Raw genomic sequence first — 26,018 nt, forward strand, 5'->3', positions numbered from 1 at the left:
AAATAGATTCTCTGCCCCTTTGTCTCACTCTTCTGGGACTTTTAGCATACAGATATTAGTATGCTTGATGTTGTCCTAGAGGTCCCTTAACTGTCCTCATTCTTTTTAATTCATTTTTTTTTCTGTTCAGCTTGGGTGATTTCCTCTATTCTTTTGTCCACCTTGCTGATCCATTCTTCTGTGTCATCTACTCTGCTTTTGAGTCCCTCTAGTGAATATTTAATTTCCAGTATTGTATTCTTCATTTCTGATTGATTCTTTTTCATATTTTCCAGTTCTTTGTTGAAGTTCTCACTGTGTTCATTCTTCTCCCTAGGTAAATTAGCATCCTTATGACTGTTAGTTTGTAGTCTTTGTCAGGTAGATTGTTTATCTCTTTTTTGTTTAGTTCTTTTTCTAAGGATATGTCCTGTTTCCTTACTTTGAACATATTTCTTTGTCTGCTAATTTTCCCTGTTTCTCTGTGCTTATATCTACATATTAGGTAGGTCAGCTACGTCTCCCGATCTTGGAAAGATGACCTTATGTAAGAGATGCCTTATGAGGCTCAGCAGTGTGCTTCCCTCTTGTCACCAATTCCAAATGTTCCAGGAGTGTCCCCTGTGTGCGCTACATATGTCCTTCTGTTGTGACAGGGTTGTGCTTCCTGCAGGTGCCCATGAAGCCTAGCCTGACCCCTGGCCGGCTGGTTGTAATGCTCAGCTGCATGTGGCTGCTATGGACCTTGTGGTCACTTTATCAGGCATGGGGAGCCCCAGCACTGTTGGCTACAAAGTCTAATAGCTCAATCCTGTTGCAGCTTTTCTGTTAAATCAGTAGGACCCCAGTGTGGCTGGTTACTAGGCTCAGGGGCTTATAATTCTTGTAGGCCTCCTGCCTGCAAGGCTGTTGTTAGCTCTCTCAAGATTGCAGGTGATGGGGGCTTGCTATAGGCATCAGAGCACGCAATTGTTTCAGGCTTTGGAAGGTGTGGCTGATCCCCTATGTGGCTGTTTGAGAAGTAAAAGTCTAGAACAGCTGGCATTCCCCACTGCCTGCAGGGCCACACACTCCATCAACACTGTCCTGCCTTGTGCGCATGCCCTGAGCCACTGAAGCTGACCCACTCGCAGGCCTGCTCCTCATGCATGCCCTGCCCTGCAGAGCTGGTCCCACTCGCCCGGCTGCGGATGTTCCAGGCACCCTGCCTATGCAGGCCCACAAGTTGCCCAAGGGCTTGCTATTGGGTGGGACCAGTCTCTAGTGTGGGCTTCCTGCCATGGTTGAGCTGGATTAAATTAGTGCTCTAGTGGGAGTGGTAGGCCCCTGCACTAACTGGCCAGGGGAAGAACTCTAGTGGCATCTGCCAGCATCATTGTCATTACGCCTGTACTAGGTCACAATAGTAGCTGCCCCCAATGTCTCAGTCACTTGGGAGGTCTCAGCTCTCACCAGGATGCACCCAGAGTCTATCAGGTGGGTCTGTTTTCACCAAAGGACTGTACACCTTTCTTTCTGGTGATTTTAGGTTGCTTTCCAAAATGGGTGAATTTATACTTGAGCCCTTTAAGAGTAAGCTTTTTTTCCCCTTATGTCCGATAGCTTTTCTGGAGGTATTCCCCGTTGTAGTTAATCGCCAACAAAGCCCAATATTATGACACTTGTCTCAGTTGTGCTGAATCCAGAAGCTGCCTATTGTGGTAATGCTCCCCTGCTCAGATCCCCTACTCCCCCAGAGAAGGCTTCATACCTTAGGATTGCTCCCAGCCATCTGTGAAGCCCCGTGGCTTGAAGGTGGCTTTTTTTTCCTCCAGAAAGGAATTTCTGTCTCTTCCACGTTGGTCAGCACTGTCCCTGGTTGTGGGGGTTCTTTTTGTCCAGTTTTCAGTTCTCTCTCAGAGATAATTATTCCAAGAGTCATTGTAAATTTGTTGTGTCCATGGGAGCAGGTGAGTTCAGAGTCTGCCTGTGCTGCCATCTTGACACCATCCATCCAGAATTCTTAAATTAAGAAATAACCTTGAGGGCCGGCCCTGTGGCTTGGTGGTTAAGTGCGTGCGCTGCGATGCTGGTGGCCCGGGTTCGGATCCCGGGTGCGCATCGAGGCACCACTTCTCCGTTCATCCTGAGGCCGAGTCCTGCATACAGCAACTAGAAGGATGTGCAGCTACAACATACAACTATCCACTGGGGCTTTGGGGGGAAAAATAAAATAAATAAAATCTTTAAAAAAAAAAAAAAAAAAAAAAAAAAAATAACCTTGAGCCACAAATCAACTCTAAAATGATACTTCAAGATAATTACTGTGGCATATCTTTCTCCATCCTTTTAGTTTTAATGTATATGTGTCTTGATATTAAAGTAGGCTTCTCATAGACAACATCTAGTTGAGTCTTTTTTTTCTACTCCGACAGTCTCTCTCTTTTCATTTGTGTATTTAGACCAATGACATTTGAAGTGATTACTGATATAGATGAATTAATATCTATCATATTTATTAATGTTTTCTATTTATTACCCTTGACCGTTGTTTCCTTTTTTGTCTTTTATTCTTTTTTGCCTTCTTTTGTTTTAATTGAGCATTTTATGTGATTCTGCTTTTTTTCTCTCTGCATAACTATTTTTTTTCATTTTTTAGTGATCGTCTTTGAGTTTACAATATAAATTTACAAGTAATCCAAGACCTCTTTTAAATAACAGTATACCGCTTTATGGGTAGTGTAAGTACCTTATAACAGAGTGTTACCAGTTTCTCCCTCCTTTCTCTTATAAAGCTGTTTTCACTCATTTCACATATGCATCAGTTATAATCACCAAAACATTGTTCCTATTATTATTTTAAACAAACTTTTAACTGTTAGATCAATTAAGAATAAAAAAATAAAGTATTTAATTTTACTTTAATTTATTCCTTCTCTATTATTCTTCCTTTATGTAGATTCAAGTTTTTGACATATCAATCTCTCTGATGAACTTCTTTTAATATTTCTTGCATGGAAAGTCTACTAGTAACAAATTCCCTCAATTTTTGTTTGTCTGAAAAAGTCTTTATTTCTCCTTCAGGTTTGAAGAATTATTTCCCTGGATACAGGATTCTAGGTTGGTGGGTTTTTTCTTTCAACACTTTAAATATTTCACTCCACTTTCTTCTTGCTTGCATGATTTCTGAAGAGAAGTCCCCTGTCCTCTTCCCTCTATATGTAAGGTGTGTTTTATTTCTCCCTCTGGCTTCTTTGAAGATTTTTTGGTGTTTATCCTGCTTGGGGTTTTTGAGCTTCCTGGATGTCTGGTTAGATTCTATCCTTAATTTGGGGGAAATTGTTATTCATTATTGCTTGAAATATTTCATTCATTTCTCTCTTTCTTCTCCTTCTGGTATTCCCATCTCATAAATGTTATACGTTTTGTGATTGTCCCACAGTTCCTGATTATTCTTTTTTCATTCTTTTATCTCTTTGCATTTCAGTTTTGGAAGTTTCTTTGACATTTCTTCAAGCTTACTGATTCTTTCCTTGGCTGTTTTCAGTCTATCAATGAGCCCATCAAAGGCATACTTCATTTCTCTTACAGTGTTTTGGACTTGTAGCATTTCCTTTTGACTCTTCATTAGCGTTTCTATCTCTCTTCTTATGTTACCCGTCTGTTCTTGCACTAATCTTTGAGAGCCCTTAGCATGTTAATAATAGTTGTTTTAAATTCTTCTTCTGATAATTCCAATGTTTCTGCCATATCTGAGTCTCGTTCTGATGCTTACTATCTCTTCAAACTGTGTTTTTTTTTCTTTTATTTTCTTTTAGTATTCCCTGTAATTTTTTTGTTGAAAGCCAGTCATGATGTACTGGGTAAAAGGAACCCAGTAAGGATTCCTATGGAGATTTCTGCTCCTGGGCTTCTGTTTGAGTAAGTTGTGATTTTCTGTATCTACATATTTGTCTCTCCAATTTGGGGGACAGTGGTTTGTCCTGTGATCTAAATTTTCTGATGAATTTAAGAGGGGTTGTTGATTTTCAGTTTGTTTAGTTTTTGTGTTTATGTGAGGACAAGAGTGATGACTTCTGAGTTCTTTACATCCTTGTCTGGAAACTGGAATTCATGAAGTTTCCATTCTTTTTTTAACCTTCTCCAATGAGGATTTCACCCCAGTTACTCCACCAAAACTGTTCGTCAGGGTCACCAGTGGCCTCTGGGATCTTGATCCATTGTTAATATTCTCTCTCATGTCTACACTCTTCTTTTCTGTATTCTTCTCTCTGGCCTGGAATCATGCTCATGTCTCCATTCTAAAAGACCTCCTTTATCAATAGTCTCCCTCTATAACCACTACCCTTTCTCTATACTTTCTTTCCCAACAAAACGTCTCAATAGAGCAGTTTATGCTCACTCTCTGGATATAGCTTTATCTCTCAGGAACTTTTCAGTCAAGTTTCCATTCTGATTCCTTCACTGAGAATTCATTTGCTGACATCGACAGTGACCTCACTCACTGCCATATCATATACACATATTTAGTTCTTAGTTTCCTGAGCCTCCATGAAACTCTCCATTCCTTTGGCTTCCAAGATACCATTCTCTTGGTTTTGCCTTCTACTTCTGACTGTTACTTTCCTGTTTCTTTTGCTGAAACCTCTTCTTTGTTTACCTTATAAATGTTGTGGTGTGGCCTCTGTGGAGTTCCATGTTTGGCTTTCATGTCAGTCTGTACATATTCCCTTGGTAATCCCATCTTCTATTATTTTACATCACTATGAACTAACGACTCTAAATGATTTTCTCCAGGCCAAATAACTCTTCTGATTTCCAGATGTGAACATAAATCCAGTAAGTGGCCATCTCCATCTGAATATCCCACGGGTATATCAAACTCAACATGTCTCAAAGTAAACTTAATATTATTCTTCATCCCATTTTCTCTCTAACAGTTGCAGTTACAGTGATGACACCACCATCTACCATCTATCCAGTCACCCAAGCCAGTAGCCTGAGGGTCATCTTAGAGTCCTCCTTTTCTTTCATCCCCCATGTTTAGTCAGTCATCAAGCCCTGTCAATGTCTGTTTTTCCTTCTAAATATCCTTCTGATCCATCTTCTCCTGCACACAACTATTGCCACTCTTATGTTCAAAGACTCATCTTTTCTCATCTGGAGTACTAGCTACAAGAGCCTTGCTTCTGATCTGATTTCTACATTGCGGCCAGAATGAGCTTCCAAAAACACAATTATGACCACATTACTCTTAAGCTGAAAAGCCTTCTGCACCTTCCAATTACCTTTAGGAGTTCCCAAACTCCTTCACCTGGCATACAGGATTTTTTATAATCTGACCCCTGCCTACCTCTCAAGCCTCACTTTTTGACTTTTCCTCCACTCCCACTTTAGGTTCTGCCTCCTTGTTTCATAGTGCTCTCAGTGCTTAGAATGTTGTTTCTTTCTCTACCCTCTCACATGCTGAATCCCCTCTCATCTTTCAGAAGTTTAGCATACTGAGTGAGGCTTAGGTATTGACTCCTCTGTGAAGAGCCTCCCTTTGTTGCCTCCCATCTCCTAGACATAGATCACTCCCATTACTGTCACAATTTTATATACTTTATAAATAAGTATATGATTATGTGTACCATCCAGCTTTTTCTTTCCTGTTTTACATGTCTACTTTTCCTATTAAGATTGAACACTCCTTGAGGCTAAAGAGCATGCTTTTAATTCCATAACATTTGGTACGGTGCCTAGCATATAGTAGATGCTCAAAAATTTTTTGTTAAATGTAGGCAGGAGTTGTGCCCTATTTATTTCAGTTTCCCCTGAAGCACCTAACTTCAGTCTTTGAAAATAGTAGGTGCTCAAGAAATGTTGAGTAAAGGAACCTTTGAGTACTTGGTTCTAGATGTCTCCTGATATGTCTTTCTGAAACCTGGACCTCTGATTGCTCCAGTACACTATTCATGCCTCGGTTTTGGCATTTATCACAGGATGTCTTGCATTACATTAAGTTGGGTCCATGTTTGTGTGTTCTTGAGAAATTGTAAACTCCTGGGTGTGCAGGGACCATGTCTCATACACTCTTCTTTTACTTCCCCATAGCATGATAACTCACAATCTGGTACATAGGAGGTATTCAATAAAGGATTAGTAAATTAAATCTAGCTTCAGTTATTTGTATTTTCTCTGGTGTCTGACTCTGGGATTCAGTGATTATCAAGATATATGGCTGAAAGAAAACTTCCTGAGGCCATATGGCTCCTTTCCCTGGGCCCATGGCTGTACCATCTTCCAGCTAGATCAATGGTCTTCAAACTTAGTTACATTGGCAGGAAGTTCCCAGTGTCAGTTTCCTTGTCTCTTCTACCCTGTCCCTGCCAGAAAAGAGTAGACTACACTTTGGTTTGGGTATCTTGGCATCGTCTCTTAGCCTCCATGCCTTCATCACAGTTTCATTACCCTTTCTTTTCTGTTTTAGAGGGAAAGCCATAGGAGTAGGAGATCTTCAGTTCCCTTCTTCTCCCCAACCACACTCAGTGCTATGGTCTGAGTGTTTGTGTCCCCCCGAAAGTTCATGTGTTGGGGTCCTGACCCTTTAAGGTGATGGTTTTGGAAGGTGGGGTCTTTGGAAGATGATTAGGTCATGAGGGCAGAGCCCTCTTGAATGGGATTAGTGCCCTTAGAAAAGAGGCTCTAGAGAGATTCCTCACCCCTTCTGCCATGTGAAGATAAAACAAGAAGTCTCTGACCTGGAAGAGGGCTCTCACCTGACCATACTGGCACTTTGATCTTGGACTTCCCAGCCTCTAGAACTATGAGAAATAAATTTCTGTTGTTTACAAGCTACCCAGTCTTTGGTATTTTGTTATAGCATCCCAAATGGACTAAGACAGTTCCCTTCCTCTCCCCAGTCACACTCAGTTAATAGGTCTGTGGCAGTATAGTGTAATGATTAAGAATTTGGGTTCTTGCTTGCCTGCTTTTACTTCACCACTTAACCATCTGTGTGGTCTTAGACAAGTCAGTTAACAACTCTGAATACCAGTTTCCACAAATATGAAATGAAACTAACAATAGCACCTATCTTACGGAGTTATTATGAGCATTAAATAAGATAACATGTGTAGAATATACCGCAGTACTTAGCATCTCTTCTTTCTTTGTTCCCTCTGTTGACCTGGAACATATCCCCTAGATAGCTGTTATTAGGGTCTGTGGATTGATTGGCCAAGCCTCTGAGGATTATTATGTCTGTCAATGAAGTATCCTTTTTCTTTAGGTGTATGTATATGTACTTTAATTTGTTATAAAGATATTACAGCTGTGGAACTCTTGGCCATTTATCTCAGAGAAATGAAAACTTATTTTCATGCAGAAACTTGTATAAAAATGTTCATAAAAGCTTTATTTGTAATAGCCCCAAACTGATAACTACCCACATGTTCTTCAATGAGTGAATGGTTAAACAAATTGTGGTACATCCATACAGTTAGAATAATAGTCATCAATAAAAAGAAACAAAATATTGATGCGTGCTAAAACTTAGATGGATCTTAATGGAATTATTCTGGGTGAATAAGGCCAATCTTAAAATTTAAAATTATGAATGATTCTATTTACATAACATTCTTTAAAAATAAAATTTTAGAGATGGAGAACAGATTAGATTAGTGGTTGCCAGAAGGTAGGGATAGATAAATGGAGAAGGGTGGTTGTGACTATAATGGAATAGCATGAGGGAGTCTTGTGTTATATATCTATGTATCTTGATTGTAGTGGTGATTATACAAAGCTATACATCAGATAAAATTTCATACAGCTATATACACACAGTATATAACTGTAGAACATGTATACAGTATACATGTTTAGTTACATGTATAACTGGCATAATCTGAATATGGTCTGTGGACTGTACCAATGTCATTTTCCTGGATTTGATGATTTACTATAATTATTGCAAGATGTTAAATTGACAGAGACTGGGTGAAAGGTCCATGGGACCTAAGAGTGAGAATCCTGGATCAAAGGAGTATTGGGTTATACTTACACGCTCTTGATAATATTTCTATATTGCTTTCCAAAAGAGATATAGCATTGCAATTGGCGTACTAGTTTTACCGCCATCTTGCCAGCATTGGATATTTTGAAAAGTCAATGAGTGTAAAATAGTGGCTCTATGTCATTTTAAATTAGTATTTCTGTCATTGCTAGTGAAATTGAACTTTTCACATTTTTATTTCCCCTTGTGTGAGTTATTTGTTCATATTCTTTTGCTACTTTATCTGTTGAGGTTGTTATGCTTTTCTTTTCTTTTGTTTCTTCTTTTTTTTTTTTTTTTGAGGAAGATCAGCCCTGAGCTAACATCCATGCTAATCCTCCTCTTTTTTTGCTGAGGAAGACCGGCTCTGAGCTAACATCTATTGCCAATCTTCCTCCTTTTTTTCCCCAAAGCCCCAGTAGATAGTTGTGTGTCATAGTTGCACATCCTTCTAGTTGCTGTATGTGGGATGTGGCCTCAGCATGGCCAGAGAAGCATTGTGTCGGTATGCGCCTGGGATCCGAACCTGGGCTGCCAGTAGCGGAGTGCGTGCACTTAACTGCTAAGCCATGGGGCCGGCCCTGTTATGCTTTTCTTATAAATGCAAAGGAGCTATTTAAATTTTACAGGGATACATAATAAGGAGAATGTCTTTAGTATTTATGATATTTTCCTTATTAAAAACACATTTAGAAATATAAGAAAAAACAGTCAAGTCTCCAGTAGATAAATGAGTATCCTGTTCTTAAATGTCTCTGGGGAAAGAGGTGATACCATTTCTGTGTAATCCCTTTATTTTTTATTTTTTATTTATTTATTTATTTATTTATTTATTTTTGTGAGGAGATCAGCCCTGAGCTAACATCCGCCAATCCTCCTCTTTTTTTGCTGAGGAAGATGGCCCTGGGCTAACATCTGTGCCCATCTTCCTCCACTTTATATGGGACGCCGGCACAGCATGGCTTGCCAAGCAGTGCGTCGGTGCGCGCCCGGGATCCGAACCAGCGAACCCCGGGCCGCCGCAGCGGAGCGCGCGCACTTAACCACTTGCGCCACCGGGCCGGCCCCTGTGTAATCCCTTTAGCTATTGCAATTTGCCTGCATAGTAATTTGTCACATTGACCCAATTTCAGGTGACTCCTGAATGTGTTCATAAGAATATATGAAATTAAAAAAGCATTGGGCTGGCTATTTTATATTTTGATGTGATCTCAGGCTTTTCCCTTTTTCTCCCTTTATAAATGAGAATCATGACACCTAAGGTTGTGGAGGTACATATGTTAGAACCATGGGTGCAACCATGAGTGTAAATGAGTTAAAGAGGCCAACATTATAGAACATCTTTTAAATGTCTAATATTATTTCCCATATTTCTTAAAAAGAAAGGTGGCTTCTTTGTTCCTATTTTTTAACCTCAGATAGACAGGATTGAGTTCATCACATGCTCTTTAATTCATGGTACATTATCATCATTGGTCAATGCAAGGCCATTTCTTGTTTTATTTACTTATTTATTTATTTAGCCCTCTTTTTCTTATTTCTCTCCCTTATCATAGACAAGCATTCTAATGTGATTAATGTGATATTTATATTTAAATATCTCCTTCAAAATGTGATGGTTGTCTTGTATGCAAAAATTTTTAATTTATGTAACTAGTGATGTCTTTAGTATATCATTCTGTTTCTTATTTTTTCACTAAGCCTTATATTTTTTTCTTTTTTAGATCCATTCCTCTTGCCGTGTGTACCAATAACCCATTACTTTTAATAGCTGCTTAATACTCTACCACATCTGACCTATCTATTCTCCAAGTGATAGACATGTCCATCCTTGTATATGGCCTCTTATGGACCTATATGAAAATTTCCTTGGGCTTCTTTCAGGAACAGAATTTCTGGGTCAAAGAGTATACGTTTTTTTACTTTGATTATTTAGTACCAGATTGCACTCCTGAATGGTCCCACCTTGTCTATACTTCCCCAGTTGTAGTAGACGAGGGTTCTTATATCCCCACAACCCTACCAACACATGGTATTTTCTAGCCTTCTGGGTTTTGCCAGTCTTACAGACTTAAAGCAATATCATGTCGTTTTAATTTTCATTTCTGTGATTACCAATGTTTTGAGCATTTTCTCATGGTTGTATGCATCTGGGATTTCTTTTTCTGTAACTTGCCTGTTCTTATGTTTTGCCTATTTTCTATTAGGGCCTCTGTCTTTTTCTTATTGAGTTGAAGGAGTCCCTTATATAGTCTAGATAATAATCCCTTGTTAGTTTTAGACATTGCACATACTTTCTTCCATTCTGTTATTGATTAACCTTTAAAGTCTTCCTGTCTCTAGATCCAAGGTAGTCTGCATTTTTTTCTAGTAGCTTTATAGTTTTACCTTTTACATATAGATACTAGAGTCCACTTTTGTATATGGTGTTAGGTAAGGATCTGATTTTATTTTTTTCTATATACTGATACAGTTTCCCCAACATATTTGGTAAATATGCTTATCTTTTGTCCATCAATTTGTAGTGCCATGTTTATGCTATATTAGGCTTCCATTTATACATGAATCTGCATTTGAGCTTTGGTCCTTTTCCGACGATCTATTTGTCTGTTCTTGCACTAGTCCTGTGTTTTTTCCCCCATGGATTTGAGTATGTGTTAATATCTAGTAGAGCAAATATTCCCTTCTTTACTCTTTTTTTTTACAGTTAAATTAAATTAGCTATTTGTGGGGTTATATTTTTCTATTTAAATTTAGAATAAATTTGGGGAAAATCCACTTTGAAATTTGATTGAAAGTACATTGAATTTATAGATTAATTTGGGGGATAATTCCCATCTTTATAATGTTAAGTTGCCCCATCTAAGATCGTGGATGTCTCTTCATTTGTTTAAGTTATCTTCTATTTCCTTTATTAGAGTTTTAAAGTTTTCTCTGTAAAGGTCTTGTATATGCTTCGTTAATCTAATTCCTAGACTCTATGTAGGTTTGTTGCCATTTTAAATGGTATTTTCTTAATGGTCATTGCTGGTATGGAGAAAAACTATTGATTTTTGTAGGTTGATATTTTATCTGGCAACCTTGCTGAATTTCTCTCATATTAGTTATAATAGTTTGTTTATTCTTTTGTTTTTTTTCTTGGTAGATGATTATTTTCCCTGTAAATCGTGCCAGATATAACACGCCACTTCCAATCCTTGCATTTCTTAATTTTCCCTCTTTTTCCTTATTGTGTTGGCTAGGATATCTAAAACAGTAGTAGTGATAGTTGAGGTCCAATTTGATTTGTTTGTTGTACTAAATTAATGCATTTAGTTTCCCCGTTAAGCATGACGATCTTTGTAGGTTTTTGGTGTATAATCTTTAGCAACTTAAGGATGTTTACTTCTGTTCCTAATTAACTAACAGTTATCACCATAAATAGAAGTTAATTAAATATTTTTTTCTGTCAGTTGAGATAAAGCATTTAATTTTTCTCTTTTAATCTGTTCATGTTATGTATAACATTGAAATGTTCTGATGTTGAACTATCTTTGTTTTCTTTTCTTTTTTTAAAAACTATTTTATTCAGCTCATATTGGCTTATAACATTGTGTAAATTTCAGGTGTACATTATTATATATCAATTTCTTTATAGCCTATATTGCATTCACCAGCAATAGTCTAATTTTTATCCATCACTATATATGTGTGCCCTTTTACCCCTTTGGGCCTCCCCCTACCCCCTTCCCCTCTGGTAACCATTAATCTGTTCTCATCCATGTATTTATCTTGGACATATGAGTGAAGTCATACAGTGTTTGTCTTTCTCCATCCAGCTTATTTTGCTTAGCGTAATACCCTCAAGGTCCATCCATGTTGTCACAAATGGCACAATTTTGTCTTTTTTTGTGGCTGAGTAATATTCCATTGTATATACATACCACATCTTCTTTATCCATTCATCCATTGATGGGCACTTGCATTGCTTCCATGTCTTGGTTATTGTGAACAATGCTGTGATGAACATAGGGACGTGTTAATCTCTTTGAATTGTTGATTTAATGTTCTTTGGATAAATACCCAGTAGTGGGATAGCAGGATTATATAGTATTTCTATTTTTAACTTTTTGAGAAATTTCCATACTGTTTTCCATAGTGGCTGCATCAGTTTCCATTCCCACCAGCAGTGTATGAGGGTTCCCTTTTATTCATATCCTCTCCAATATTTGTTATTTCTTGTCTTGTTAATTATAGCCATTCTGATGGGCGTAAGGTGAAATCTCATTGTAGTTTTGACTTGCATTTCCCTAATAATTAGTGATGTTGAACATCTTTTCATGTGCCTATTGGCCATCTGTATATCTGCCTTGGAAAAATGTCTGTTCGTATCCTCTGCCCATTTTTTTATTTGATTTTTTTTTATTGTTGAGTGGTATGAATTCTTTATATAATTTGGAAATTAACCCCTTGTTGGATATATGGTTTGCAGATATTTTCTCCCACTTGATTGGTTGTCTTTTTGTTTGTTCATGGTTTCCTTTGCCTTGCAGAAACTTTTTAGTCTGATGCAGTCCCATCTGTTAATTTTTTCTGTTGTTTTCCTTGCCTGAGTAGACATGGTATTTGAAAAGATACTGCTAAGACTGATGTCAAAGAATGTACTGCCTATATTTTCTTCTAGGAGTTTTATGGTTTCAGGTCTACATTCAAATCTTCAATCCATTTTGAGTTAATTTTTGTGTATGATGAAAGATAATGTTCTACTTTCATTCTTTTACACCTGGCTCTCCAGTTTTCCCAGCACCATTTATTGAAGAGACTTTCCTCTCTCCATTGGATGTTCTTGGTTCCTTTGTTGAAGATTATCTGTCCATAGATGTGTGGTTTTATTTCTGGGCTTTCAGTTGTGTACCATTAATCTATGTGTCTGTTTTTCTGCCAGTACTATGCTGTTTAGATTACTATAGCCTTGTAGTGTATTTTGAAGTCAGTGATTGTGATACCTCCAGCTTTATTCTTATTTCTCAGTGTTGCTTTGGCTATTCGGGGTGTTCTGTTTTTCCATATAAATTTTAGGATTCTTTGCTCTATTTCTGTGAAGAACGTCCTTGGGATTCTGATTGGGATTGCATTGAATCTGTAGATTGCTTTAGGTAATATGGACATTTTTAACTATATTTATTCTTACAATCCATGAGCATGGGATATCTTTCCATTTATTTATGTCTTTGATTTCTTTCAGTAATGTCTTATAGTTTTCATTGTATAGGTCTTTCACCTCCTTGGTTAAATTAATTCTTGGTGTTTTATTCTTTTTGTTGTGATTGTAAATGAGATCGTATTGTTGACTTCTCTTTCTGCTAGTTCATTGTTAGTGTATAGAAATGCAACTGATTGTGCCGGTCCGGTGGCACAGAAGTTAAGTTCACATGTTCCACTTCGGTGACTTGGGGTTCGCCAGTTCGGATCCTGGGCACGGACCTACTCACCGCTCATCAAGCCATGCTGAGGCGGCTCTCCACATAGAACTAGAAGGACCTACAACTATGTTATACAACTATGTACTGGGGGCTTTGGGGAGAAAAAAGATGAAGATTGGCAACAGATGTTAGTTCAGGGCCAATCTTCCTCAAAAAAAAAGAAAAAAAGAAATACAGCTGAGTTTTGTATGTTGATATTGTCCCCTGCAACTTTCTTGTAGTTGTTGATTATTTCTAGTAGTTTTATGGTGGAGTCTCTAGGGTTTTCTATATAGAGAATCATGTATTCACAAACAGTGAGAGTTTTGCTTGTTCCTTTCCAATTTGGATCCTTTTGTTTCTTTTTCTTGCCTAATTACTCTGGGCAAAACTTCCAGTACTGTGTTGAATAAGAGTGGTGAGAGTGGGCACCCTTGTCTTGTTCCTGTTCTCAGATGAATGGCTTTCAGTTTTTCACCATTTAGTGTGATGTTGGCTGTGGGTTTGTCATATATGGCCTTTATGATGTTGAGGTACTTTCCTCTATACCCATTTTGTTGAGAGTTTTTTATCACAAATGGATGTTGGATCTTGTCAAATGCTTTCTCTGCATTTATTGAGATAATCATGTGATTTTTCTTCCTCATTTTGTTAATTTGGTGTATCACATTGATTGATTTGCAGATGTTGAACCATCCCTGCATCCCTGGAATAAATCCTACTTGATCATGGTGTATGTATGATTCTTTTAATGTGTTGCATGTGATTTGCTAGTATTTTGTTAAGAATTTTTGCGTCTATGTTCATCAGTGATATTGGCCTGTAATTTTCTTTTTTTGCATTGTCCTTGTTTGGTTTGGTATCAGGGTAATGTTGGCTTCATCAAATGAGTTAGGAAACATCCTGTGCTCTTCAATATTTCAGAATATTTTGAGAAAGATAGGTATTCAGTCTTTTTTGAATGTTTGGTAGAATTCACCAGCGAAGCCATCTGGTTCTGGAGTTTTTTTTTGGGAGGTTTTTGATTACTGTTTCAATCTCCTCACTTCTAATTGGTCTATTCATAGTCTCTATTTCTTCTTGATTCTGTTTTGGGAGATTCTATGATTCTAAGAATTTATCCATTTCTTCTAGGTTATCTAATTTGTTGGCATATAGCTTTTCATAGTATTCTCTTATAATCCTTTGTATTTCTCTGGTGTCTGTTGTAATTTCTCCTCTTTCATTTCTGATTTTGTTTATTTGAGTCTTCTCTCCTTTTTTCTTAGTAAGTCTGGCTAAGGGTTTGCCAATTTTATCTATCTTCTCAAAAAACCAGCTCTTAGTTTCATTGATGCTTTCTATTGTTTTTCTGGTCTCAATTTCATTTATTTCTGCTCTAATTGTTATTACTTCCCTAGTTCTACTGACTTTGGGCTTTGTTTCTTTTTCTAGTGCTTTTAGGTGTAGTTTAAGATTACTTATTAGAGATTTTTCTTGTTTTTTGAGGTAAGTCAGTATTACTATAAATTTCCCTCGTAGTACCAATTTTGCTGTATCCCATAGGAGTAGATTTTCATTTGTCTCCAGGTATTTTTTGATTTTTCCTTTGATTTCTTCATTGATCAAATGGTCATTCAGTACCATGTTGCTTAGTCTCCACCTATTTGGGACTTTCCCAGCTTTTTTCTTGTGGTTGATTTCTAGTTCATAGCATTGTGTTCAGAAAAGATGCTTGATATAATTTCAATTTTCTTAAATATATTGAGGCTTGCCTTATTTTCCAACATATTGTCTGTCTTTGAGAATGTTCCATTTGCAATTGAGAAGAATGTGTATTCTGCTGTTTTTATATGGAATGTTCTCTATATATCTATTAAGTCCATCTGGTCTAGTGTTTCATTTAAGGCCACTCTTTCCTTGTTGACTTTCTGTGTGGATGATCTATCCATTGACATAAGTAGGATGTTGAGGTCCTCTAATATTATTGTTTTGCTATCAATTTCTAGCTTTAAGTCTCTTAATAGTTGCTTTATATACTTTGGTGCTCCTGTGTTAGGTGCATATATATTAACAAGTGTTATGTCTTCTTGATGGAATGTCCCTTTTATCCCTATATGTCCATTTTTGTCTCCCATTATCTTTTTTATGTTGAAGTCTGCTTTGTCTGATATAAGTATAGCTACCGCCGCTTTCCTTTGCTTGTGGTTTGCTTGGAGTACTATCTTCCATCCCTTCACTCTGAGCCTGTGTTTGTCTTTAGAGCTGAGATGTGTTTCCTGGAGGCAGCATATGGTTGAGTCTTTTTTTAAAATCCATCCAGTCACATTGTGTCTTTTGGTTGGTGAATTCAATCCATTTACATTTAGAGTGATTATTGATATATTAGGGCTTAATGCTGCCATTTGATCTGTTTTCCAGTTGTTCTATATTTCTCTTGTTTCTTTTCCCTTATATTTCTGACTGCTGTTTCAGTTTGGTGGTTTTCTATGATGTTTTTGTCAATTTTCTCTTTATTAATGATTTGTGACTCTGTTCTCATTTTTTATTTTGTCATTACCATGTGGTTTGATTTTCTATTTTCTGACAGCCTCTTATTTCCATTAGCCTAAGCAGGTTCCATCCCGTTCCTCTAACCCCCTCTATGTTTTGTTGTCACAAATTATTCTTTTGTTGTGAGTTTGTGACTAAATTGAAGTGTTTATGGTTATTTTTGTTGCTTTCTTTCCCTTTATCTTTTATTTTATAGTTAAATGTTTCCTAACCTATTCTGATATAAAGCTGCAATTTTGTGATTTTTATCTATTTATCTCCTTACTCAAAGCTTTGTAAACCTTTGCCTTTTTATTTCAGGTAGGAAGACTCCCTTCATTATATCTTGTAAAGCATGTCTAGTGGCGATAAACTCCCTCAGCTTTTGTTTATCTGTGAAAGCCTTTATTTCTCTGTCATATCTGAAGAATAATTTTGCTGGATTGAGTATTCTTGGCTGATAATTTTGTCTTTCAGTATTTTGAATATATCATTCTATTCTCTCCTTGCCTATAAGGTTTCTGCCGAGAAATCCACTAAAAGCCTGATGGGGATACTTTTGTAGGTTATTTTCTTCCCTATTGCTGAACTTAATATTTTTTCTTTGTCATTGTCTTTTGAAAGTTTTAATATTATATGCCATGGAGGAAGTCTTTTTGTATTGATGTAATTAGGACTTCTATTTGCTTCATGTTCTTGTATGTCCAGTTACCTCCCCAGGTTTGGGAAGTTCTCAGCTATTATTTCTTTGAACAAGCTCATTGCTCCTTTCTCTGTCTCTTCTCCCTCTGGGATATCTATAATTCTCATGTTACTTTTCCTAGTTGAGTCTGATATCTCTCAAAGAATTTCTTCATTTTTTTAAATCTTCATCGTCTCTCCTCTTCCACCTGAAGCATTTCTAGGTTTCTATCTTCGAGGTCACTAATTCTCTCCTCCATATGCTCTTCTCCATTTTTCGTGCTTTCTACATTATTTTTTATGTCATTAATTGTGTTCTTCATATCCAGAACATGTTTGGTTTTTTTTTAGAGCTTTGATCTCTTTGGTGAAGTATTCCTTCTGTTTACTAACTTTACTCCTGAGCTCATTGAACTGTCTTTCTGAGTTTTCTTGTAACTCATTGAATTTTTTTATGACAGGTATTTTAATTCTCTGTTGGTTAGATTCTAGTCTTCTGTGACTTCAAGTTTGGTTTCTGGAGAGTTGTCATTTTTCCTGCTGTTCTGAAGTGTTACTATATTATTTCATGGTGTTTGATGAATTGATCCTCTGCCAACGCATTTGTGATAGTAATCACATTTTCTTATTTGAGTAAAGCTTTGATTACTTTGGTTCTGGTCACCTATGTCTCATGTTCCTCTACTGGCTGTCTGTGGCCTCAGATGCTGTTGTCCCATGCACCACCTGAACTATTGTTCCCAGGTTGTCTTGGGTTGCTGGTTGCACCACTGCCAGAGGTTCTGGGTTCATGGGTGTCACTGTCACTGGCAGGGACTTGGGGACCCAGAGACTTGTATACTGCCCCCGCTGCTTGTGGAGCTGGTGTGAGTTTGCCACCACTGGGGGCTGGGTCACCGGTTCTGTTGTGGTTCCTGCAGCTTCTGGTCACAGATTCCACCTGCCACTGTTGGGGGGAGCAGGGGCTGTTTGTTCTGTTTCCTCCCCATCTGCTCATAATTGTGCCACTTGGCTACATTCATGCAGGCCAGGCCACATCCACATGGCAGTCTGGTCGTGCTCCTGTAAGCAGGGCTGCCACCCAGCAGGGCACCTTTGCAGGGGCCAGGCCACCATGCTCAGCAGGTGGGTCATGTTCGTGCAGGTGGGGCTGCCACTCGGGCTCAGCGCCTTTGTGCAGCCTGAGCCACTGCCACTCAGCCAGGAGCACTTATGTGGGAAGGGCTCTCATGGCTTGAAGGGCACTCCCACGGCCCAGGCTACTGTTGCTCTATGAGCAGTCGCACGTGTTCTAGGCTGCCCCCTCCTCCACTCACAGTCACGCTGGATGCTGTGTAAGGATCTGCGACCTGGATCACTGCCACTGGGAGGGGGAGGGGGCCGCTCCCCTAGTTCCACTGCTTCCCAGGGGTCCAGTCCACCCACCTTCATATGTATAGCTGCAGTCTCTCAGGCATCCTGTTGTGCTGGGTAAGGAATCCTCTGTTGGTTAATGGATGTCTGTTTAGTTGTAACTTAGAGGGGAGAGACAAAGGGAACAACTCACTCTGCCATGATGCTGACATCACTCCTATTTTTGCTTTCTTGAGATAAATTGGACTTCACCAAATGTATTTTTTAAAATATACTGTTGATACATTAGCTAATATTTTATTTGGAATTTGTGTGTGTGTGTGTGTGTGTGAGGAAGATTAGCCATGAGCTAACATCTATTGCCAATCCTCCTCTTTTGGCTGAGGAAGATTGGCCCTGGGCTAACATCTGTGCCCATCTTCCTCTACTTTATATGGAACGCCGCCACAGCATGGCTTGACAAGCGGTGCATCCGTCCGTGCCCGGGATCGAACCTGCAAACCCTGGGCCGCTGAAGCAGAGCATGTGAACTTAACCACTACACGACAGGGCCAGCCCCTTGTTTGGAATTTTTTGCATCTACATTTCATAAGTGAAATGAGTCTAAATTTTATTTTCTTAGAGTTGTCTATTTGGTTTTAGAATCAAGTTTTTACTAGCCTAATAGAATAAACTGAGTAATCATTCTTTTTCTAATGACTGGAAGCAATTTGATAAAGTAGTTATTTACTGTTTCTTGGAAGTTTGGTAGAATTCACCGATAAAATCATTGAGGCTTTAGTTTTTTGCTAGAGAAAAATCTTTTGCTACCATAGCCATTTTATATTTTTCTTGGAATTTTTTCACTTCATGTAGTTTTTATTCTTTATTAGTGTATTGTTTGTAATAGTTTCATTTAAAAATTTTTTGGTTACATTGTTTTCCTTTTTCATTCTGTATTTTGTTCATTTTCCTCTTTTTTACCTTTTTTTCCTGATCAGACTTGTCAAAGATCTACTACCTTTTAAAGAATCAAATCTAGTTTTGTTCATCTTTTCTATTGGGGTTTTTTGGTGTGTGTATGTGTGGGGGAGGATTCTCTGCTTATTAATTTCTGGTCTTTGTCTTCCTTGTTTATTTATTCTTCTCCTTTTCTCATTGCATTGAATTCTGAGTTTATTTTTAACCTTTCTCATTTCATGATAAATTACTTAAAACTATACATTTCCTTAGTTCTGCTTTAGCTGTGTCCCACAGATTTTCATTTGTTATGTTTTTATCATTCACTTTTAAATATTTCTTAATTTTATTTATGATTTCCTTATAACCCAAGGCTAATTTAATAATATGCTATTTGGCTTCCCAATGTATGCTAATTTTTGGCTATTATTTTGTTATTAATTTCTAATGTCATTGTATTATGGCTGGAGAATGTAGACTGTGTGATATTGAGCCTTTGGAATTTATCGAGGCTTTCTTAAACAGTTTTATTTATTTTTTTGTGAGGAAGATCAGCCCTGAGCTAACATCCATGCTAATCCTCTTCTTTTTGCTGAGGAAGACCGGCTCTGAGCTATCATCTATTGCCAATCCTCCTCCTTTTTTTTTCCCCCAAAGCCCCAGTAGATAGTTGTATGTCATAGTTGCACATCCTTCTAGTTGCTGTATGTGGGATGTGGCCTCAGCATGGCCAGAGAAGTGGTGCGTCGGTGCGCGCCCAGGATCTGAACCCGGACCGCCAGTAGTGGAGCGTGCGCACTTAACCACTAAGCCATGGGCCGGGCCTATCAAGGCTTTCTTTATAGCCATTATCATGGTGTCTTTTTGGAAGTGTTCTGTTTGGTCTCTTGAATGATTATATGTTCTCTATTTGTTGGATATAGAGTTCTACTCTGTATATCTAATAGCTTGAGCTTTTTAGTTATGCTGTGCAAGTGTTCTGTATCTCTACTCATTTTTGTGTTTTGTTCTTTTTGTCTGCTTGATCTATGAATTTATAACTAGAGTGTTAAAATATCCATGTGTTCTTTTTCTCTCTGCAGTTTTGCTACAAGCAAGCACATCAAGCAAGATATATTTTGCAACTGTGTTGTAAAATTCATATGCGTCTATGATGGGTATATCTTCTTGTCTTATTGTTCTTTGTCACTTAATTCTATTTTGTCAGATATTGCAAATGCTACCCCGGCTTTGTTTTGGTTTATATTTACCTACTATATCTTTTCTATCCTTTTATTTTCAACTTATTTATGTCTATTTTAAATATATCTCTTCTAGACTAGATATTGTTGAGCATTTTGTTTTAATCCAGTCTGTAAGTCTGTCCTTTAATTGGTAAGTAAAATTCATGTACATGTATTGTAATTACTCTTATATTGGAACTTATTTCTGGCATTTCATTTTATACTTTCCATTTATGGCACTGTCTTTTTGCTTTTTTGTTTTCTTCCTTTCCTGCTTTCCAATGGATAGATCAAGTTTTCTCCTGCTTTATAGAAAGTTATATATTCTATTTTCTTGCCCTTTAAGATCTAACCATGTTATTTACTCCTATTGACTTTTTTTTTACTTTTTTTTCGAATTTGTAAACAATTTATTTTTTTTAAAGCAACAACCACTTTATTTATTTTTTAATTTTTTGTTTATTGCAGTAACATTGGTTTATAACATTGTATAAATTTCAGGTGTACATCATTATACTTCTATTTCTGCATAGATTACATCATGTTCACCACCCAAATACTAATTACAACCCATCACCACACACATGTGCTGAATTATCCCTTTCGCCTCCTCCCTCCCCCTTCCCCTCTGGTAACCACCAATCCAATCTCTGTCTCTATGTGTTTGTTTATTGTTGTTATTATCTACTACTTAATGAAGGAAATTATACAGTGTTTGACCTTCTCCCTCTGACTTATTTCACTTTACATAATGCCCTCAATGTCCATCCATGTTGTCACTAATGGCTGGATTTCAGCGTTTCTTGTGGCTGAGTAGTATTCCATTGTGTATATATACCATATCTTCTTTATCCATTCATCCCTTGATGGGCACTTAGGTTGCTTCCAAGTCTTGGCTATTGTGAATAAAGCTGCAGTGAACCACTATGGAAAACAGTATGGCGATTCCTCAAAAAATCAAGGATAGAACTACCTTATGATCCAGCTATTCCACTGCTGGGTATTTAAACACCAATGCATAAAGATACATGCACCCCTATTGACTTTTTACACATACAATGACTGCAGCTTCTTCCAACAAGATAAGTACCTCAGCGGGCTCTTATGTCCTATTTATCTTCCACCCACACCTACCCCATCATGGTAATATCATCTAGAATTTTAATCCTTCCTAGAATTCATGTTTCCCTCTCACTTTTATAGTTTCTCCAGGGCTGGTTTAGGAAAAGGAAACACAGATTATTAGTTTGCTACCTTGTCAGGAACTTGAAATCCTCAAAGAAATTTTGTAGCAAATTAACAGTGTTTATCTTGCTTTGAATTATCCCACTTTAATCACAGGTGGCTTAATCAATAATTTTTCCCTATATAACAGGTAGAAAATGTGAAATTAGTGGATCGTTATGTGGGTAAGAAACCAGCTAATGGGATTCTATATCTTACTGCAACCCACCTGATCTATGTGGAGGCTTCTGGTGCAGCCCGGAAAGAAACATGGGTATGTTCAAAAGAATAAATATCAAATGGTCTTGAAGAGTTGTATATATATGCTTTCTAATATGATAGTTTCTTGAAATTTCAAGTAACAGTTAAATTGCTGTAAAACCTTTTCTTCAAAGAACCTATCGTAGGGGTCTTTTCATAGATCAAATCATGTTACTCCTCATCCCTCAAGTTATTGACTAAAGTCATCTTAGTCGTTTTAAACTACGTGGAACTTTTCCTCAATATTCTTAGGTAGAGTAGTCTCTGCTCATTTTCTGAGCCTAGTTTTTAAGCATCCTGAAGTAATTTAAAGCCTTGCTACCCATAAAATGTGGTCCAAAGAACCAGCAGCATCTGTATCACCTGGGAGCTTGTTAAAAATGCAGCGTCTCATACCTAAAATTTTAAATTTCTAAAAAGCTCTCAGGTGATGCTGATAGCCCATGGACTGCACCCTGGGTATCAATATTTTAGACCATCTGTAAGACAGGGTGTGTTCTGTGTGTGTGTGTGTTTCTTGTTACACCTTTAAACAATATTTTCTAATTAGTTTAGCACCCCTAACATTACTTTATGCCTTCACCATCCTAAAGTAGCACCATTTAATCTTAACTTGATCATTAGCCATTTATGCTTAGACTTCTTTATTTATAACAAGTACAACATGCTTCTGGTATACAACATAGCATAGTGATTAAGATCACAGGCTCTAGAGCCAGTCTGCTCAGGGCAAAATCCCAGCTTCAACATTTACTACCTTTGTAACCTTGGGCAACTTATTTAACTTCTCTGTCTCTCACTTCCCTCATCTATAAATAGGGATAATAATAATATTTATTATGAGAATTAAAAAGTTAATGTTAAGTATTTAAAACAGTGCCCGGCACATGATAAATACTATTATAATAGTATTCAAGTATAAGTTTAAGTATAAAATAGATTAAACAATATACATATGAAAGAAGTATTTTAATATTTCCTTTTTAAAATACCATGAGCTTTCCCCATATGAGATTGTATCTTGCTCCCTTTGGTGTGATGAAAGGAATGCCAAAAGAGGAATCAGGAGAGCTGGTGCTCACTAGACTCAGCTATGCACTAACTGGCTATATGCCCTCGGGCGAGTGACTCTTGCTCTCTGAGCTTCAATTTCCTCATCTGTAAAATGAGGTGGTTAGATTATATAATTTTGTCAAGACTCTTCCATTTCTAACAGTTTAGGAACCAGTTCTTTAGTACTGTGTCATGAGCCTTTCTCATTTCTACTTGCATTTATAGACAGTACACATGTCCCCAGATTTGTTCCTCCTAGGTATTATTTCAAACCCAGCAGACTAGATCTGGAAGGGAAAACATATGTTAATTATTTTACATGTCAAAGGAGGCTTATTTACCCAATTAGTAGTATTAATGAAGTTCTTCATAGCCTTAGCCTGCTTCACTTTCACCCTCATCCAAATTCACCAGTTTTTTGCCTGGCGCCTGATCTTGATGATCAGTGTTTTACTACTCAAACACAGATCTCCCATGTTGATCAACAGGGCTTTGATTTTCTTGAAATTTGATATATTGATTCTTATTACATTATAATTTGTGGCCCCTCCAAAGCTGCCATGGCAGGAATTGAGTTTGACAAAATAGTTAAGACAGAAATTAAGATGGAAAATCCCTGCTAGGAATTTGTGAATGGTACCCACACCTGCCCCGTTCTTAGATGGTGGATATGATTGAAAGGTTTTCCTGGAAGAGATGTCTTTTCCAAATAAATTGGGGCTGGAGCATGGAGTATATGGAGTGGAAGAAAAGAAAAGACAATGATGGTTAGAAGGCCATTCCAGGCACAAGACAGGGAGTCCAAAGAATGAAAAGAGTGTATCCAGATTCTAGCTGCAGGAAACATCAGAGACACAGTAGGAGAACATCAAAGATTAAAATGCAAAACCATGATTCCATGGCTTTTTGAATCTATAAAGAGAGAACTGTTTTATTTGGATACAGTTTCTTTTACCAGTTCCTTTCCATGCATTTCTTTTTTGCTGGCATAAGCATGAGCAGGAGTGATGAGATTAAAGATTTAATCATCCTTCATTCTTTGCTTTACTGTCACTAGAGTCTAAAATGTGGGAGAGAAATTTTTCCCCTAATATTTCTAGCTAAATCCTAATTCCAGGACTAGAGTTTTTAGAATTGCTAGAGAATGAACCCTGGACTTGAAGTTAGACTGCTGTGGTTGAAATCCTGTTTGTGCCACTTTTTGGCTATGTGACTTCTGATGAGGAATGCCCTTCTCAGAGCTTTGGTTTCTTTATTCCTGAAATGAGACGTCAAGGGGTTATTACAGGGATCATAGACCACCTTGTGAGCAATAAAACAGAATACCAATTAATAATAATTTTACTTAGTAATTTGGTAGAACAAAAGGAAGTTCTGTTTTCCTCTGTGACAATTATTCTACTATGATTGTAAACTCCACCACTGCATGCTAGAAGCCATCTCTCCTGAGCCAGTTTACCACAATTGCCCCACAAACCTGTTAATCTTATATCCCTAAGGAGAGAGAAGTTTTATAACACTGCAGTTTGCTTCTCATTGCTTTACCACTATTTACTTCTGTTTGAGAGAAACCCAGTTGTGCCTTACAAAACATGGTTGTACGCTGTAGATGTAATCACATCTCCGGCCATGGTGTTACCATTACTGAGAGTCAGGCACACTGATAGTGATAGAACTAGTGCATGTCTGTGAATTTATTTTGCTTCTTTTCTGTTTTGTAGATTGCACTGCATCACATTGCCACTGTGGAGAAGTTGCCCATCACTAGCCTGGGCTCTCCCCTGATCCTCCACTGCAAGAACTTCCGGGTGGCACACTTTGTTTTAGACTCTGACGTTGTGTGCCATGAGGTTTATATTTCACTGCTCAAGCTTTCTCAGCCAGGTAGTTATGATAGTATTTTTATCTAAAACCATTTTAATTTTTTTCCTCAGAATGGCATAAAGGAAAGATCATGGGCTGTGGAATTAAACAGCAGAGTTTGGATCTGGGCTCTGCCAGTTACCAACTCCATGGTATTTAGGCAAATTATATAAACCACTGAGCTCAGCTTCTTCACCTGTAAAAGTAGTGATAGTATAAGCTCCCCATGGGGGTTGTTTTGAAGCTTAAATGCATTCGTGCATTTTACTCTGTACTTGGTTTATAGTAGATGTTTAATAGATGTTATTTCCTTCTCTCTCCTTCCCTCCTTTTATGTATCAACTTGTAAATTTTTTATCAGTCCAGGAAGGAAGACTGCTTTGGAGCAAAATTTGTCTCCTGTTGTCCTGCAATCTTTATGTTTGGCCCGCTGTTCCAACCCCTACCTTCAGTTCCAACTAGAAGACTAGGGCAGCTCATCAGACTCCTTAATAATGCAGTTATCCCTGCCTCCTTCAGCCTCACCCTCTCATCCCCCAGCCCTATCTCTAGGTGACTAACCCATCAGCTTCCTCTGATTTTAGTCTGTAGAATTTCCATGCTCTTACATTTCTCCTCCCATTTTCTTCCACCCTTTCCCTACAATAATTCCTCAGAATTTGCTGGTATTTTATTGACAGAGGTTACCTGTCAGCCAGTCCAACACTTTAGAAGGCTCTGGCAGACTCCATCCATCTCTGGAAAAGTTGTTGCCACATAAATTGGTCAAATAAATTATTGATTGCGTGTTGCATCTTGTGAAGAAAGGAAGTGGGGTTGACAGGAAGAAGAGAAGAAATGGCCATTTATCAGCCAGAAGCAGGTATTGACCTGACAAGTATAATACAAGAACACTGTTAATGTTTTGCGAAATGTTACAACAGTGCGATTAGGACATAGAAGTTCAGTTAAAAACTTTTGGTAAGGACCACATTCCCACATGTGAAACCTTGAAGCTTCAGTTCAGTCCATTATCCAGCAGTTCTCAGGGAGCCAGGCAGAATGTTCCTGATTTTTATTGGTATCACAAAATATTAAAACATTTTTAAAAGAAGACTCTGAAGCAATATGTCAGTTCTTATTCCTTACATAAAGTCAACCTTGTACACAAATCACTATCCTTTTCTGGGGCTGTTTGACAAACATTCCCTTTGGGAGAAGGAAATCTAGCCTCTTTTTTTTTTTCGGTTGAGGAAGATTCACCCTAAGCTAACATCTGTTGCCAACCTTCCTCTTTTTGCTTGAGGAAAATTCACCCTGAGCTAACACCTGTGCCAATCTTCCTCTATTTTGTACGTGGGTTGCCGCCACAGCATGGCTGACGAGTGGTGTAGGTCCACACTCGGGATCCAAACCTGTGAACCCAGGTTGCCAAAGCAGATCGCACTGTACTTAATCACTACACCACGGGGCCAGCCCCTCTTCCTCTTCTTTTGC

At 37.8% G+C, this 26,018-nt stretch overlaps 1 protein-coding gene across 2 annotated transcripts in view; it reads left to right on the forward strand.

Annotated features, from left to right (window-relative positions):
* The window catches only part of MTMR8 (phosphatidylinositol-3,5-bisphosphate 3-phosphatase MTMR8), a 195,599-nt gene that overhangs the window by 41,982 nt on the left and 127,599 nt on the right, over positions 1-26,018 (forward strand). For both annotated transcript variants that reach the window (XM_087426827.1, XM_014794916.2), the window contains exons 2-3: positions 21,517-21,639; positions 24,401-24,563. In XM_087426827.1, coding sequence (XP_087282953.1) covers positions 21,517-21,639; positions 24,401-24,563 — 286 coding nt within the window. The remainder of the gene's footprint in view (positions 1-21,516; positions 21,640-24,400; positions 24,564-26,018) is intronic.

Source organism: Ceratotherium simum, chromosome X, assembly GCF_057802395.1.
Source record: "Ceratotherium simum simum isolate JZ-2026a chromosome X, ASM5780239v1, whole genome shotgun sequence".
Taxonomy (NCBI): Eukaryota; Metazoa; Chordata; class Mammalia; order Perissodactyla; family Rhinocerotidae; genus Ceratotherium; species Ceratotherium simum.